We start from the raw sequence: 13,862 nt of genomic DNA on the forward strand, positions 1-13,862 counted from the left end.
AAACCAAATGTAAATTACCTAACATACACCTAAAACATTGGTCATGACAATCGATCATCCCTTATCCAATAATTAAATAATTGGATAACATGCAATGACATCATAATTAAAAGATAAAATCAAATTTTATCTTATCCTTTCATAAGATCATATCTTATCATCAATTGTATCAAAATAATTGATTTTATAAAATCTAATTTAACGGATAAAATTTATAAATTTTCAAAACATTCAAATTTATCCAAAAATCAATTTAAAATTTTTGGACTCGAACAATTCGATCCGATGCCTCGTGAACCAATCAAAAACAATTTTCGATCGGACCAAAAACTAGAATTTCAAAATTTCAAAATTTTAATTAAAAATTGAATTTTAATTTTCCCGGACTGCCCGGGACATTCCCGGGCAGCCCCTTCCTCCACGTGGGACAGGGCTGCCCACGTGGAGGCGGGCAACTTCGTCGCTGCCCGTGGGCAGCGATTCAATCCCTGCCCTTGCCCTGGGCAGCGATCAAATCGCTGCCCCGATGCCCCTGTTCCGTCAAAAATTTTTAATTTTTAAAATTCGTTTTGTTTTCAAAAAACCGAGGCCAAATATTTTGTACAATCGATTAATTTAATCGTTTGATCTGAGCAACCTGGCTCTGATACCACTGTTGGAAAATAACGTGTTCAGATCAATTAAGAATTGATATCGGGTGCAGCGGAAGTTTAAAAATTTTATTTTTATATATGGAACGATTCCATATCATGGATATCAAAACTTTACGATTAAATTATGCAAGTAAAAATAAAATCACAATTAAATTTTTACCTCTTCAAGCAACGGCTTGATTATGGACACCAACAAAATTTAATCTGCTCTTCTTGTATATCCCGGGAACCGATGGCTTCACGATCAATCTCCGAAATCAGGTCCACGAACAGAAAACAGAAACCCTCTGATTGATTGCACTAGAAATCAATCAGATGTTTATCGATGAGAATAAATAGATTTGATCTGTCAATTCAGAATGTAATTTTCCGTAAAAATCACAAACTGAATTTTCTCAAAAAGGGACAGAGGATTTCGAAAATCCCCTTGAAATAATATGAGTGATTTTCGAAAATTGCTAGAATGAATTCTTGTGATTTTCGAACACTACTCATCTATTTATAGATAATTTCTAGACTAGATTAAGTTATGATTGTATTAGGACTCTAACTCTTTAGGGCCCACAATCCATAACTTAAGCCCAACAAGCCAAGCCCGTTATTATAGAAATTAATATAAAATTCATCATGACTCCGATTGATAAACCGATTTCACCAATGTGCACAAAAACCATTTCTGCACCTTTTAAAGTCAAGATAATTTTTCTGAATCCGAATTCAGTGATTTCCAAAAATGCTCATCCCTATGTCATTTTAGGAAATTCCACTCCCTTTTAGTTAAGAAGTCCAACTTCTCTTTCATTAAATTTAATTCTTTAAATTTAACTATCTCAACGGGGTTTAGTAATCCATTACTTGTGTGACCCTCAATGGTTCAGGGATACAGCTAGCCGTGGGCTCACAACTCCTTGTGACTCGGAACAACAATTTCCGACTTGCCCAACGAATCATGGTAAAAGCGTCTAACAACATCGCCCCATGATTCCCTAGGTATCACTGATAGTTCTTGCAAGAACCAGTAGATTTTGGTTAGCGTACAGTACGGTCCCTTCATCCATATATCCCGATCGAATCAACAACAATTGGTGCATCGAGAGTCGTTCGAGATTCGATAACTATGCATTACATCTTGGAGATAAAATAGTGACATCGCATGGGAAAACCGAGTAACCTAAAACACATCATGTACTCTGGCCAGAGATTCGTCACACTAATATCTCCTCAGATCGCATAGGATATCCACACTCGCAAGTATGTGGTGAATCCTTGACAACAAAGCATTGACTCCTATATGTGTCGTAACTATACCCAATCCCGACACCTGATGACCCCAATAGAGTCGGTAAACGAGTCAAAGTACAGTACTAGCATATAGAGTCTCAATGATGTTTCAAGTAGTAAGGACTAATGGTGTACAACCAAAACCGCGGACTTTATCCACTCGATAAGTGATAACCACTTGGAAAGTCCGAATAGGGTAGTTCGATCATTCATCATATGAATATCCATTTGCATGCTTTGAACATCTCCATGTCCATTACCAATGAAACGTGGTACTTGGCATAACAAATGCTAGTCTCAATCTCGAGCGATCCTTATCCTTATTAGCGGACGGCTCAATTGACTAGGAACTGTTTAGAATATACAGTGACTATAAGATGTGTTTCATAATAGTGATCTTTATTTTTTCACTATCTCATCTTACTTACACTATAGTATATTCAAGGTCTTTATCAAAACATCAATAGTATATCACAATATAACAATATGAAGAAAGACAAAGAAAATGTCATTAATGAATGTAAATTATATTAAACAAAGATTGTTTATACATAGAGTCACAAAAGCCCTTAGCCACAAGTTGGCTAACCGGGCACCCACTCTTTCACAATCCACCATCCAATCTCATGTTCTGCAAGGCTTCTAATTTTCATCATTCTACGCCAAGTGGAAGACATTTGCTGCACAGTTTGCACCGCAGCAGGAAGAGAAGAATGACAATATTTTAAATGAAGGAAGAGACTCTTGTGTCTCTGATATAAATCATCTAACCCCCTGGAAAGATAATCAGCAACAATAACAAATAACAGAGGAGATAAAGGGTCACCTTGCCTAAGCCCTCGGTGAGCAGCAAAAAAACCTGAGAGACTACCATTGATATTGATTGAGAACCAACAATTATTCACACAACATAAGATCATCTGACAAACCATCTCTGAGAAACCAAAAGCTTGAAGCATCTGCTGCAAAAAACCCCACTGCACTCTATCATAAGCCTTAGCCGTATCCAATTTCATAATAAGATTTCCACCTCTGATAGGATAATTAATATGATTAACCATATCTTGAGCAAACAAAATATTATCAGAAATGAGCCTGCCTGTGACAAAGCCACTATGAGACTGAGATATAATGTTGTGCATAATACGTCTCATACGAGTGGAAATAATCTTAGTGACAATTTTGTTGCTCACATTACATAAATTGATCGGTCTAAAATCAGACCATCTTTGCGCATCATCACTTTTGTGGATCAGAATAATAGTAATGGCCAAAATACCCCTGGAAAGAGGAAAGCCAGACCAGAAATCTCGAATGGCATCTACTAGATCACTCCTAATAATATCCCAACATTTTCGGAAAAAAACAACTGAGAATCCATCTGGACCAGCAACACTATCCTCATGTAACGAACAAACACTATCATAGACTTCCATCTCCGAAATCCTCCAACATAATGTTATCATCCTCTTTTACCAACATAGGGATATGATCAAAAGAAGGCCTGTTATGAACAATAGGATCACCAGAGAATAGGTTCTCAAAAAAGCGAACACCAGACTCCGAAATTTGCGAATGCGATTCCAGAGCAACCCCTTCCTCCCAAATTCTATAGATGTTATTTCTGGACCGACGAAGATTAACCATATTGTGGAAAAGTTTAGTGTTCTTCCCCCCTTAACAATCCATTTGAAGATGCCTTTTGCTTCCAGAAGGCTTCCTCCATAGACAAGCATTGGGACAGATTTTCTTGAGCCAAAGATAATGCTACCCTATTCTCCTCCGAATGAATCAAATTGTACCTCTCTTCGGCAATAGAAGCAGCTAAATCCAGAGCCTTGAGATTGTCATGAATATTGCCAAACACCTTTTGATTCCACCATTTGAGATGGTTCTTAAGCCTCTTTAATTTAATCACCAGGCGAACCAAGCGCCTCTGAGAACAAGGGTTATTCCAGTTTAGTATGACCGCCTGCATAAAACCAGAATGAAGAAACCACATGTTCTGCAACCTTAAAGAACCCCTCGGTTTAGGCATAAAAGGAGCAGAAATCTGTAAAGGACAGTGTTCAGAGGATCCACGATGCAGATGTTCAACCTTGAAAGAATTAAAAAAATTCCCTTAGGATGATGATATCAAGACTCTATCCAGACGTTTCCATATCCTCCTGTTTGTTTTAGTAAACCTGGATCCAATAAAACCTGCATCCGCCAAACCAGCAGTAACAATAAAATCAGCGAATTCCTGCATACCTCCTGGATGGTTAACTACACCAAGAGAATGCTCCATCGGGTTTGCAATGATATTAAAATCTCCACCAACAACCCAAGGACAGCCGTCAAAAGGTTGACACTCAAGTAATCTCTCCCAAAGATCCCTACGCATAACCCTGTTGCATTTCGCATAAACAATGTACAAGCAGATATTCGTTGGAAATAACCCAGACGAAATCTTCAAATGAAGGAACTGTTCATGATCTACAAGCACCGAAATCACAATATCATTCACACTGTAGAACCAAATCTTATTATTCATATTGGCAACAACAACAGAAACCCAAATTTTCTATTCAACCAATCCTGATCTAGCACATGCATCGGTTCAAGAATCGCTAGAAATAAAAGATGATTAGAATCTTTCAGGAATTTAATCCTGCATTGTGAAGATTTATTCCCTATTCCTCGAACATTCCAAACAAGACCGTTCAACATTGAGAACCATGTTCGTGACCAGCAGCTTGTTTAATTTGGCCAGCTCGAGCCCCCAAAGGAGGCACCGATTTATTACGTTTTGGCGGATGCCCAGAGCCTATCTTTTGCGAAACATTGCCTTGCATGTTGCTTGTCTCTGCCCCAGATTCAGTTATCATAAGAAATTTAATAACTCCCTTTCCCAACCCATCAGAGGGACGATCTAAACCTCTATCAGTATCAAGTTCCTCCAGAGAGTGGCCTGGCTCCCGCAGTAACCCATCCTCAGGACCAATAATCTGCTCCCTATCACAAAGCTCCAAACGATTATCACCGCAATCAATCTCCTGCTCGGGGTCTTCTACCAAAAGATCATCACTGTTCACACCCGAATTATCAATTCCACATCCATCCAATCCATCTTGAATAAACACCCCATCTGTCCAATCTCCATCCCAAATACCATCGAATTTCTTGGAAGCTACATTATTACCGTAGATAATCAAATCTCTAGCCAACACTGGATCATTAGCAAGATTGTCAACCAGAGGATTAAATTTTTCAACTTCCCCCTCCTGTAGAAGCGATGGTTTCAAAGTCATACCTTCTGCATCATTAGAGGGAAACACCAAAGCATCCTCATATAGACACTCAAAAAGAGGGTCAAAATGATTGGAAGACTTTGATCCATGGCCAAACAACGAACTTTGGGGCCCAAGATAAAGCTGATCAACGAACTCTTTTCCTTTTTTATTACCCACTTGCTTCCAAACCAACCGAGGTCCATTTGAGATATTCCCTGAATCATCCGATGCCTGCATATTTTCATGCCCCAACTCAGAAGCATCTTTCAACCGATCTTCATTAAGATGTTCACGTTTTTTATTGATAACATCACGTAAATCACCTTTATGATACACTTGTTTAGGTGCAGGTCTAGGATTTTTGCCATTGGCGCATTTGCTAACATCATGTCCAACATGAGAACAATCCACACAATATTTAGGCAAATTTTTGAACACTACCCGCTGCTCCAAGATCTTTTTACCCATTCCAATGAAAATTTTGTAATGAAGAGGCTTTAATAAATCTACCTCAACACAAACCCGAGCCACTGTTAATCTTTCTCCCTTCGAAGTTGCTTCATCCATCTTAAGAGGCTTTTTAATTGTAGGGAGAGGATCGCTCATTCTTACAATTTTGTCTATTTTGTTACGTGAGTCATGATTGATATTTAACAAAACAAGGAAACTAGAACGTGCCGAACTTTTTAATAGTATTTTATTTTTAATAGTATTTAGGTGCACATATATGAGATATTTAATAGTATTTTAATTTTAGTTGCGACATCACATTAAATTATATTTTCTCCCAATATTTCAATTGCAACAAATTTTATACCCTTAAAATCGAACTTGCCGAACTTTTTGTTGTATTTTGAATATTTGATCATAGTAAATTAGTAACTGATATATAGGAGTTGATCAATTCATTCTATATATCTTTTACATATTTTTGTGTCTCTTAAACCCTTTGTATATATTTAAAATTGGAATTGATTTGAAATATTTTAATTAAGAGGCATTTAAAATTTGAAATTGAAGAGACTAAAATATGGTTGGAATTCAAAATCATTTCGAGTTCACGTAAATCCATGCCCCAGTAATGTGGATGCACAAAAATTACACAAGAATTGCACAAAATTTGTTATTTTTTTTAAAAAAATAAAGTTTACCTAACTATTCAATATAGTTGCAACATAACAAAACAAAATGTCACAACCAAATTTTCTTAAAAAATAACCATCATGACTAAATTAAATATATTAAAATAAATCCAGAAATAAAAGCACGCATATCACACAAAATGTCACAATTGACTTTCTTTGAATTTGTTTGGGCAATGTAACAATTAAGTTAATCATGAATGAAATTGACCCTAGCCAGCAGGGAGAAGAAACCATAACATTAAAAATCATCACTACTGCGGAACTTCCGGTCGTTGCTCTATCATTTCGTAATATAGAACAACTTTCTCCTGCATCCGACATAAAATAATTAAATAAGTTTTATGGTGTGGGAACATATAGTCGTTACCACTCAATCTTATACAATATATAAATTTCAAATCATTCTAGCCAAGAAAAATTCATAGTGCAATTGCTCCATGCAACAAACGTGTCCTAAAAAGTGTCGGTAGCAGAACCAAACTCATGACCATTGTTTACCTATTCCACAAACTCAGACACCAATTTAATTTGAGAGGAAACTCGAGATTCAATATTGCTAACCTGTCTTATCGTCTGCCATATTGAAGGGTCAAAAAAGACGTAGCTACCTACTTCAAAAGTTGCATTCCTTACATCAGGAACAAAGTTCTTGTCCCTCGTGAACCACATGTGCAGCTCTCTGTGGAAGTACCACCCTCTATCATGCCTGCAAAGAATTGGAAGCTTTAAGCATGTAAAGATCACCATCCAACAAGCCGCAATGTTTCTTTTTTCTTTTGAACATAACGAGATGTAATGTTAATACTACAAGTAACAATATCAAAACCTCTAACTATTCTGTCTTGGAAAAATTATTACTCAAGAAAAAAAGATAAACATAAATAAAATATATATCTGGATAAAAAATCTTACAGTTCATTTGCTGCAAAGAGTTGCGCTTGGTCTTGTGGCATACTGTAAGATATATATAGGATACAAAACCCAAAAAGATAAGCGCAACTGAACCTAAATTTTAAACTATTGAAAGGCCCGAATCGATGTACTTACCTATAAAAAATGTAAAATAACATAGGAAGATCAAATTTCTTGAAGTGTCTTTGCTGCACGAATACAATTAGGCGACACATTAATTAATAACAGTGTTAGCTAGCTGAATATGTTTGCACTACTACTTAACCAATGAAAGGAATAAAATAACACCTTTAATGGAGGAGGTTGTTGGGAATTGTAGCAATCGGGAATATCATACTTTAGTCCTTCTTTGGCAGGTTCATCTGACCATGGAGATTCAAACTTGGGGTGAAGAGGCTCCAGAGAATTTAAATCGAGGCCGAGGGAGTGCGGATCAACTCCGATGGAAAGAGCAGTTTTAGCTGGATTGGCACATTTTATGATTTTTAGAAAGCCAAGCAACCCATAGTCATCAGGTCCAAGCACAGAGCCTTGCGCCACCTCTTTACCTCTTAAGCTGAGATTATAGAAACAAGGTTGAGGTTGCTGGAAATGTTTATATTCCTGCATATAAGATGACCATCAAAATAATTAAAAGTAATTAGAACTCCAAATATAATATCCTCTATGAATTTCATATATGAAACTTCTTGAACTTTCGAAGCTTAATTAATAGATAATAGAAACAATAGGTTGTGCAATACCCGGGATCCATGAAAATAATGATCTTGTTGCAGAGGATAATTTGATGCATTTATAGCACCAAACATAAGACCAGGAGATCTTCCCATCTAGAAAATAAAAGGAATTTAAGATTTAGGTAGATATTCACAAATGTTCAAGTAAACATCGTGTCAATTCTCAAGTACATTATAACTTACTGGATATTGCGTAGGCTGCAGTACATGTTCTTCTTGATGTTGTGTTGCACTATAATTGACGACACCCCGGAAGTTAAGACCACCTATCATAATTCCAAAATGAAAAGAAAATAGTATCAAGAATGATAAATATTCCATTAGTAAGACTAGATTTAACGACATATTTATTGTACTTTTGTCGCAAACTTAGCAACATATTTATATATCTGTAAAAAAATTAAAACATGATTAAAATATCCGTCAGAAATATTTATCAATAAACGGTATAATTCAATTGCAAATAACGACAAATTACATTTTAGTCGTTATATAAGCCCACGACACTAAATTCTTTGACGATCGATATTTCACCGCATTTCTGTCGTCATTATTTTGTATTTTTGTGGTGTTAGGAGTAGATTTATTAAATACATGCTAGAAAACAGTCTCACTCCCCACATCCCAAAATGGAAAAATAACATGCATGCAACACGTAAAATTAGAGACGCCAAGTTTATATTTAAGGAATGTGCACATGTGATATGAATCTAGAAGGTGCTCGAAGATTCATATTGTTTTAAGATTTGCTCCATGATTTACAATCGAAAGTTGAAGGATTTGGAATACATAGAAACCAATTCGGAATGCTTGAATATAATTTTGAGATTATTATAATTTTATTGAGGTCAAAAGAGGTCAAGAGAGTGAAGAAAATGAAGGTCAAAGTCGAAGCTGCGGCGTGCCCGCGCTCCTATATCCGCGCTCCCGCGCCTTACTCCTACGAAGACCCTACGCGCCCGCTCCACATTGTCGCGCGCCTGCGCCGTTCCTGCGCAAGGCCATTGCGCCCGCGCCATCTTCTTGCGCGCCCGAGATTTTCACACACCGAAGGTGTTTTGTGTGTGTGCGTGATTTTTGATATATTTTGATATATTGTGTTATTTTGAGTCTTATAAGTCTATTAGGAAAGTTATAGATGATATCTTTGATATCTTTTGCAATATTTTTACAGTATCTTTAGGATTTTGGAATTATAATCCAACTAGAAAATCTTTAGTCTAATTCTATTAGCATTCCTAATTTATTTCTTTTATATATTGTAAACTTCTCATTCATAAGAGAACATAGATTATTGAAGTTATTGAATTATTGATTTTTATCAATTCTTAAAATTCTTTCTAGAATTTTGCCAAAGCTTTGCTTTATTTTTATCAAATCAAACTTATCAAAGTTTCATAAACTTTGTAGTGTTTGTCGATTGATTATCTTCGTGGATTGTCAGAAACAAGTTTTATGAAGGTTCCGTTGTGATTAATTGTTTATTCTCGTGATTATCTGTTGCTAATTTCAAGTAAATTAGAGGTGGATATTCGAAACTTACTTGTTCAAAAGATCGGGACAAAATTAAAGAATCTTTTTGTTATTGAATTGAGGGTATGATTTTAATAAAGTCGTGTTTCTCTTCCATGCATCCAAGATTCGCATCAACATGGACTTAGTAGAAACCATTGTGACATTAAATTAGCAACAAGAGTGCATATTGTCTTGGAACCATATCTAGGACATTCTAGAACTGTTTGAAAAAATCCAAAGTATTTTATATCAATCATGTACAAATAGAATAATGGGATATAAAGTTGTGTGGAGTAGTTTTAAGTTGTGGATAGAGTATTAGCATATTACCTTTGTAAATATCTTATACAAAGTTTTGGAAGCCTGATGTTCAACATCATATTGGATGTTTTTTGTGGAAATATCACCAAGGTCGTAACTTCTATGAGGCCAATAAGGCTTCCGCCTAGAAGGGGCCCAAAATAATTTTTTTTTAAAAAAAAAATTATCTATACATATGTTGATTTGGTGGTCCATTGAATAAAAAAATTAAGTCCAATATTAATATTAAATAAAAAAGACTAGTTTGAATATTTTCTGTTATATATACTATCTTATAAAGAATTAGGCCATTAGAGTAACAACTTTTTGTGTTTTGGTGTAACATTATCTACTTTTCAAAAAATTTAAATTATTTAAGTATTTTTTAAATCCATATCTGTACTTCTAAATTTTTAAATAGTTGTATCACTCTTAATAAAAAAAAATAGTGTTAAAATTTATTAATTTAAAAATAACAAAAATTATCATATTTAAATAATTATTCTAACTGTACAAGCACGCAACAGGTGCAGAGTGACACTAGTAATTGATTAAGTCTTATCTTATTTTTCAATTTCGGTTTGAACAATTTAAATAATTTCAAAATACTTTTGGATTTATGTTAAATTTGAAGAAGTTAAAGAACATGTCTTTAACTAGCTTGATGAAGTCTTGTATGGAGCTTTAACATTTAACGTGAAGACATTAATGGTGATGATTTGTGTTCGGAGTTGATCGTCATGAGATGAGATTTAACAAATGTAAACAACAATTGATTTTCTACAATGTTTGACAAAACTGAATGGTTTATTCCCAAATAGAATAAATGAGCTAGTTATTTTGTATATTTACAAAGAAATTATCCGAAAACTGGATTATACAGATTTGAAAATATTTTCATTTATCACCTCTAAAACAGCTAAACAGGTAGTATATTGTTATGTAATTATTTCAAATATTTGTTGACTTTTTATTGATGTTATATATTGTTTCTGGTGTATTTATTTATTATTTATTGTATTTACCCAAACAATAGGGCCCACTTTTTTACTTTTGCCTCAAGCCCTATCGGGCACAGGTACGACTCTGAATATCATCTCAGTACTAGGGTAATTATTAGATTTCAAAATTCGACCCATAATAATACCCGTAGAAGTTTATTAAAAATCCTTAATATGAGAATTAAAGAACCTTCATAGGGCGACCAAACAGAAAAACCTTCATAATTTTGAATTCCAAAATATTGGTTATGTTGAAAAAGGCTAAAGTTATTGATTTGCTTTAAACCTGTGTGGAAAGGAAAACCACCCATTACTGTAGAAAAAACAACAATTTAAAATTCTCATAATTAGTTCTCTAATTACAATTACCTGGTAGGCCTTGAGGATCACCAACAGAAGAATAGAATCCGTATAGGTTGCATAAGTCATTGACACCAACATTAACATCATGATCATCACTATTTGGGTTATTTAGCAACCTCATATAACTAAAATGACCAGTCTCGTCTTGATATTGGTTTTGTGAGAGTTGAATAGGGGCTCCAATATGAGAATTTTCAGGGATGGAGACCATACAAGGATCTAAGAAATCCAAAAGTTACTTGTATCAGTTGTATATTTATATATGCAAATAAATTAAAGAATGTTTGAATGAAAATTACATAAAATTATACAAATTTTTTTTTTGCTAAGCAAACATGAATACCAACATATGGATAAATTAGGTTATGCACATAGAACATGTAGCGCTAAACTTCTCAATTTTTAAGGTAATATTATACTGCTAGTGTTGTACTAATTAAGAAATCATATATATATATGTGTGTGTGTGATAAATATATAGTATTTACCGGAAAAGTTCAAGCTAGAAGCAGGACTAGAGAGATTAGTTAACCCATTAGAACTTGGAGGATCCACAATATTCGTTGAACTTCTTGATTCAAATGACGCAGGAAAATATGGAGTAATTAAACTCCCATGAATATTATTGTTGTGAAGCCCTTTATCGTTTCCTGCAATATGGGGAAAAGAAAATCAAGCAATATTACAACATTTTTATGCACAAAAAAAAATGATATATTTTACTAAATCGAGAAACTTGGAATGCATACCACCAAACTCATTAGAAGCAGCACTAGATGGAACAAATGGAGTAGAATAGGGATCAGTCATGTAAGTTCTTCCACTGATATCTTCCGTGTTTGACGACTTTGGTGTCCACATTTTTAACTTATGGAGTAGAATAGGGATCAACTACATGCAAGATATATAATTTCAATCTAATTATGACATTAATAAATCATTTCGGTCTTTCAAAAAATGTATTCCAAATTTTTTATATACAACACATATAACAACTTAAGATCATCAAATAAAAAAAACAAACCCCTCTTATAATTAAGGACCATGCAGCTTCTTGTCCACATTTTCTTAATATGCATATTAATGGATAGAATTTAAAGTCACTCAGGTGCATTCATTATTTATAAAGCAAGTGAAAAAACTCGATTTCATGAATTTTGTAATATCTAACGGTAAATATAAGACGAAATTATTTAAGCGACACAAATATAACAGAACAATATAAATTATCACAATATATATATTTTTAAAGGCTAGCGGTCAAATAAGTTACTTACTTTTTCTTTGGGCATGAAATTAAAATCCAAATCATTGTTTAAAAACTCACAAAACATAAGCCAATTTTGTCATTTTAATACTTTCAAAAACAATATTCTGCGCGCCTTTCTAATTAGCTATGTACCAAGATCCGACTTCCGATTAATTAAGGTAATTCACTTACAAAGATTATTTAACAAATAAATCAGATATCTTCATTCCATTATTGCTCCTTTAATTTAACCGTGTTTACTCAACTAAATCATATCCAGAAAACATGACCAAGAAAAATAAGAGATATATCTAAGACAAAATCAAAGTCTTTAAACCTCAATTCTTAACCCATGCAATAACCACATTCTCATAAACAAAAGAAATTCTACAAAACAAGAAAATGCACTTTAAATCTAGATATATGTTTAAAAAACACTAAATACATAATGATTCAATGAAAAAAAATAAAACTCGATGAAAATTCGATATTTTAATGAATCTTTATGGGTTAAAAAAATGAAAACAAAGAGATGATAAAATACTTCAGAAAACTGATCAGAAGCAAAAAATGTTTGAATTTTCAGAGTAAAAACTAATTTAATTCATGGGAAGAAAAGAAGTTCTCACTGAACTGTTGTGGAGAAGGATGCTTTGTAGTAAGTTGGTTGGTTGGAATTGACAGAGGATTCTCCTAGCTTTATATAGGAGCTAGGACTCTCTCTCTTAACTTTAAACTTTGTATGTGAAATTTGCATAAAATTGTCCTTTTCCTGTCTTGAAATTTAATGAAAATATTCAAGATTTTCTATTTCAAACTCACTTTCAAAAATTATTCAAAATATTCTAGTTATCCTATTCATAATTTTGAGCATATGTCGTGTAAATTCAAACCATCTACGTAATATTATGCTATTTACAGATTGTGAAAAATCAAGAGAAAAAATCAAAAATTTAATGCATGTAATCTTCAACGGCGATTCTTTATATTTAATAGAGCAAGTAAATTTATAATAATTTGTAATTAAATTGAGTCAGCTGTCTTGTCGAATTCTTGGCATTTGACTTTATTTGTGTCACATTCTATTTAAATTTAAATAAAATAATTTTAAAAAAATCGTAATATAATATAAATTATTAAAACAAAAAAGTGAAACCTCAGTGATATGCATTTATGTTAGATTACATCGAGAATAAAATCACCATTGACAAACATTTACACTTTAATTTTAATAAAAACTGATTTGGAATAAAAAGTAAAATGATAAAATCACCATTGACAAACATTTACACTTTAATTTTATTAAAAATAAAAGCTTTAATTAATTTATTATTTAGAAAATCATTTTACTTTTTATTCCAAATCAGTTTTTATTACACTTTAAATCTAAACAAAACCACCTATAATTTTTAGTTTTGTCTACTTCCTTTG

The 13,862-nt window shown here is 33.5% G+C and overlaps 2 protein-coding genes across 2 annotated transcripts; both read right to left on the minus strand.

The window, feature by feature from the left end:
- Positions 1–3,594: 3,594 nt before the first annotated feature.
- Positions 3,595–4,470, minus strand: LOC140878939 (uncharacterized). The gene is made up of 2 exons (XM_073282563.1): positions 4,078–4,470; positions 3,595–3,987 (listed from the first exon to the last, which is right to left on the minus strand). Exons 1-2 carry the CDS (start codon positions 4,468–4,470, stop codon positions 3,595–3,597), a joined length of 786 nt encoding a protein of 261 aa, XP_073138664.1.
- A 2,135-nt stretch (positions 4,471–6,605) lies between these two features.
- Positions 6,606–13,080, minus strand: LOC140878940 (probable NOT transcription complex subunit VIP2). Its single transcript, XM_073282565.1, has 12 exons — positions 13,061–13,080; positions 11,932–12,073; positions 11,671–11,832; positions 11,189–11,401; positions 11,010–11,105; positions 8,187–8,269; positions 8,010–8,096; positions 7,555–7,869; positions 7,402–7,454; positions 7,267–7,308; positions 6,916–7,060; positions 6,606–6,662 (listed from the first exon to the last, which is right to left on the minus strand). Exons 2-12 carry the CDS (start codon positions 12,041–12,043, stop codon positions 6,606–6,608), a joined length of 1,365 nt encoding a protein of 454 aa, XP_073138666.1. The 5' UTR covers positions 12,044–12,073; positions 13,061–13,080.
- Between the last annotated feature and the right edge of the window lie 782 nt (positions 13,081–13,862).

This window comes from Henckelia pumila, chromosome 2 (assembly GCF_033568475.1).
Source record: "Henckelia pumila isolate YLH828 chromosome 2, ASM3356847v2, whole genome shotgun sequence".
Classification (NCBI taxonomy): Eukaryota; Viridiplantae; Streptophyta; class Magnoliopsida; order Lamiales; family Gesneriaceae; genus Henckelia; species Henckelia pumila.

Bases quoted from the DNA above. Each gene is read 5' to 3' on its own strand.
- LOC140878939 (XM_073282563.1), bottom strand. From the start codon at position 4,470: ATGAATAATAAGATTTGGTTCTACAGTGTGAATGATATTGTGATTTCG. The intron at 3,988-4,077 runs GTCTTGATATCA...TGTCCTTTACAG, and splicing joins TATGGAAACGTCTGGATAGA to ATTTCTGCTCCTTTTATGCC.
- LOC140878940 (XM_073282565.1), bottom strand. From the start codon at position 12,043: ATGTGGACACCAAAGTCGTCAAACACGGAAGATATCAGTGGAAGAACT. The intron at 11,106-11,188 runs GTAATTGTAATT...CTTTCCACACAG, and splicing joins TGATCCTCAAGGCCTACCAG to GTTTAAAGCAAATCAATAAC. The intron at 7,455-7,554 runs GTGTTATTTTAT...GTATTCGTGCAG, and splicing joins AACAACCTCCTCCATTAAAG to CAAAGACACTTCAAGAAATT.